General features: G+C 45.9%; 1 protein-coding gene across 1 annotated transcript; it reads right to left on the bottom strand.

Annotated features, from left to right (window-relative positions):
• Positions 1 to 366: 366 nt before the first annotated feature.
• On the bottom strand, positions 367 to 1,215 carry TEOVI_000274500 (Modifier of rudimentary (Mod(r)) protein, putative; the record flags this gene model as incomplete). The annotated part of the gene is made up of 1 exon (XM_067225770.1): positions 367 to 1,215. One exon carries the CDS (start codon positions 1,213 to 1,215, stop codon positions 367 to 369), a length of 849 nt encoding a protein of 282 aa, XP_067081871.1.
• Positions 1,216 to 2,987: the final 1,772 nt, after the last annotated feature.

Raw genomic sequence — 2,987 nt, 5'->3', positions numbered from 1 at the left:
AGAACAATGCATGGATAAGGTAACCGTACACCAAATGGGTTTGCAGCTCCCGCATCACTAAGCGGGGGCAACAACACATCTGGTTTACAGAAGTTGCACAGCGAGCGACAGAACTTAACCACGAACGAATACACGCATCCGTACGTATATTCACACGAGAGTGAAACAAACGACCGTCGCCGCCTCCCCGTGAGTAAGCAGCAAAAAAAAAGCGCAGGAGCGAAAGAACAAGTGCGCAGGCGGTTGCATTGCAAAATTTATTGTGGCATGTTAAATCGAAACCTTACATCGCCGACATCCTCGCGGCTGTTTTCGAACCTCCATTGCATTACCTATTTGCGGTCACACTACCGCCTTTCCAATCCTTCATGCAAGCGACGCATGATAGGCCCTGCGCTTTAAATCCATGATGTGGCGCTCCTTCGCCTTCTGTTTGTACTCCTCGATTAGAGTATCAAAATCACGCTTATCACTACTATAATCCACCGCGAGGAGATCCTTGGCTATTTTCTCACACTGTGTATCCAAGGTCTTCACGTCAGCAGCAAAGGTTTTTGCCAAAGCCTCTGGCGATCCTATGGCATCCAACAACGGTATCCTCCTCCGCGCATCTTGTACAGTTGCCAGCTGCGCCTCAAGGCGTTGTTGCAATTCTTCCACCTCACCCCTCACTCTCATAACCTCTTTTTGAAGCCTCCTATTCTCCTCCAAAGCCTTCTCAACATCGTCTGCGGCACGCAACCGCGCATCCCGAACTTTTTTGAGAAATGACAATTGATGCGAATACGACTCCAGACAGTTGGGGTTTGACGCAATGTCCTCGAGCACAGAGGACGATTTAGACGCCAGCGCACCTTCGACTTCCTTCAATGATGGTGGTGCCACATCCCCCCACAAGTTGGCAATGTTGTTGAAAGCGTTCCCCACGGCATCCACCAACTGCGACTTCCCGGGAACCCACACCGCCTGCGACATGGCGGCCACTCCCGCAGGATCCTCAGGGGCAATTGACACTTTTCGACCTCCCGCGTAGGCTACCGTTGGAGGCGAGTTGGGGAATGTTTCGCTAAGGGCAACGTATAGAGTAAGCGTGCATCCATGAGTTAGTTCTTCACGCTCCACCTGAAGTAACGTTTCTCCTGGTCGCTGGCAGACAATTTCAACATTTCCAAAGCGAGCCCTCAACGCATCGATGTGACCCCCCAAATGTGACATAATGGAAGGTGACGGAGGGTTGTACCCGATTGTATGGATAAAAAGGAGAGAGAATTTCTGTTTCACTCCCCCTCAATGTCCCTAACACTATATTTTCTTTCTACAATAGTAGATGCGTAACGGGCTGGTTACGTACGAAACAAAACAAATACGCAAGAGTAAAACAAAGAAAAAAGAAAAAAAAGAAGAAGCAGAGTCACGCACACAACCACGCGAAGCAGGGTCACGTGTACCAGACTGTTTTCACATTGGACCACGTCTCGACAAGCGCCTTCATTTTCATCATTAGTCCCCCCTTCCCCACATGTCTTTCGATATGTGAGATCGGGAGGGTGGACTGAAAGTATCGCCACTGTCAAACACCTTCCAGCCGAAGTTTTGGGGACACAAACACTTAAATAAATGGAAGCAGGAAGTCAAGAATACCTGTGTCACACCCTTTAAAATACGGCTTTTTCCTCTTTTCTTCTTACTTTCACTTTTTCCCCCTTCTGGGCTTTTCACCATCGCTAGATCCCACACAGGAAGCTGCTTCGAGTAACTTAAAGGTATATAATTTCTCAATGATGGAAGTGGGAAGCCACAAAAACATTGGTTAAAAAGATGATAATAATAATAACAATATTTGTGAATATATAACACCAATCAGGGAAGAAGGAGGGGCTTGTAAAGGAGAAAAAGAAACGCCAACAAAAAGGAAAAAATGAAAGAACGGGAAGAAAAGAAAATGGAAAGTGACTGTAACACAAATGTTACTTGTTGTTTTACCGGCTACATTTTGCGGTAAGACGATTGTCAACGTGTGAGGGGTGTGTAGACGGAAGAATAAAAGTCAAGAATAACAAAAACGAAACAAAGCAAAAGTAAAGGTGAAGGCAAAGTAGAAGAGAAAGATCAGATCTGCCTCATTAAGCACAAACACACAAAAACGCATACACTTCTTGCCGACTTGCCGGGTGGAGCAAGTAGGACGGGGTAAAAAAAGATGACACAACAGAAACACCAAAAGAAGAAATAGGGGTTGTCATAAAGAATAGCATTTCCTTCCCTCCTCTTTTACCCATCGTTGGACGCATTTCAACCAAAATATAGATGGAGTAATGGAGGTGAAGTCAAACAGAACAAATGGCAAACGCAGAGGGGGAAAAAAAAAGAGACATATACACGTTCGTATGCGCATACACACTAGAACGAACCAATGAGGGGATCGCTTTAGCACGGCCGCATCCACCAAAGAGGGATATCAGTTGCGAAAAAAGAAAAAAAAAGGTAGGAGGCTGGAGTTCTTTCCCTTTGAGAAAGGAAAAAAAAAATAAAGGATGTGGTACAACAAGTGGGTACCGCTTTATGGAGAGGCAGAGGACCGTCCTGTTGCGTTGATCGAGAGAAAAGCAACCACTTCTACTTCTTGCTTTCGTTCTCTCTCGCTCCCTCCTTTTAACAACCATCATGCGAGTTTAATCGACGGTTGCACGAGAAGGGAAGCAAACACACAAACACACACACGCACCCCGCACAATATGGAAATGCACACGAGGAGATTTTCGTTAAAATCACAAATGTCACGCAAACCAGGTAGCGTTCAACTGTCCCGTGTAATGAATATATGCAGCGGGGAGGTGCCTCAAGAACAGAGGCGCTGGGATCAGATGTGTGGGCTTGCGAAACCGAAAAAAAAAATGTGGCCTCTTTAATCCATCAAACGCTATTGTCTCATGCACAGATCAGATATTACTTACGTAGGAAAGAAATCAACAGCGAAATAAGAACAG

Source organism: Trypanosoma equiperdum, assembly GCF_001457755.1.
Source record: "Trypanosoma equiperdum strain OVI genome assembly, contig: ctg_602, whole genome shotgun sequence".
Classification (NCBI taxonomy): Eukaryota; Euglenozoa; class Kinetoplastea; order Trypanosomatida; family Trypanosomatidae; genus Trypanosoma; species Trypanosoma equiperdum.
The sequence above is the reverse complement of the archived record's forward strand: the minus strand, read 5'-3'. Positions and strand labels throughout refer to the sequence as shown.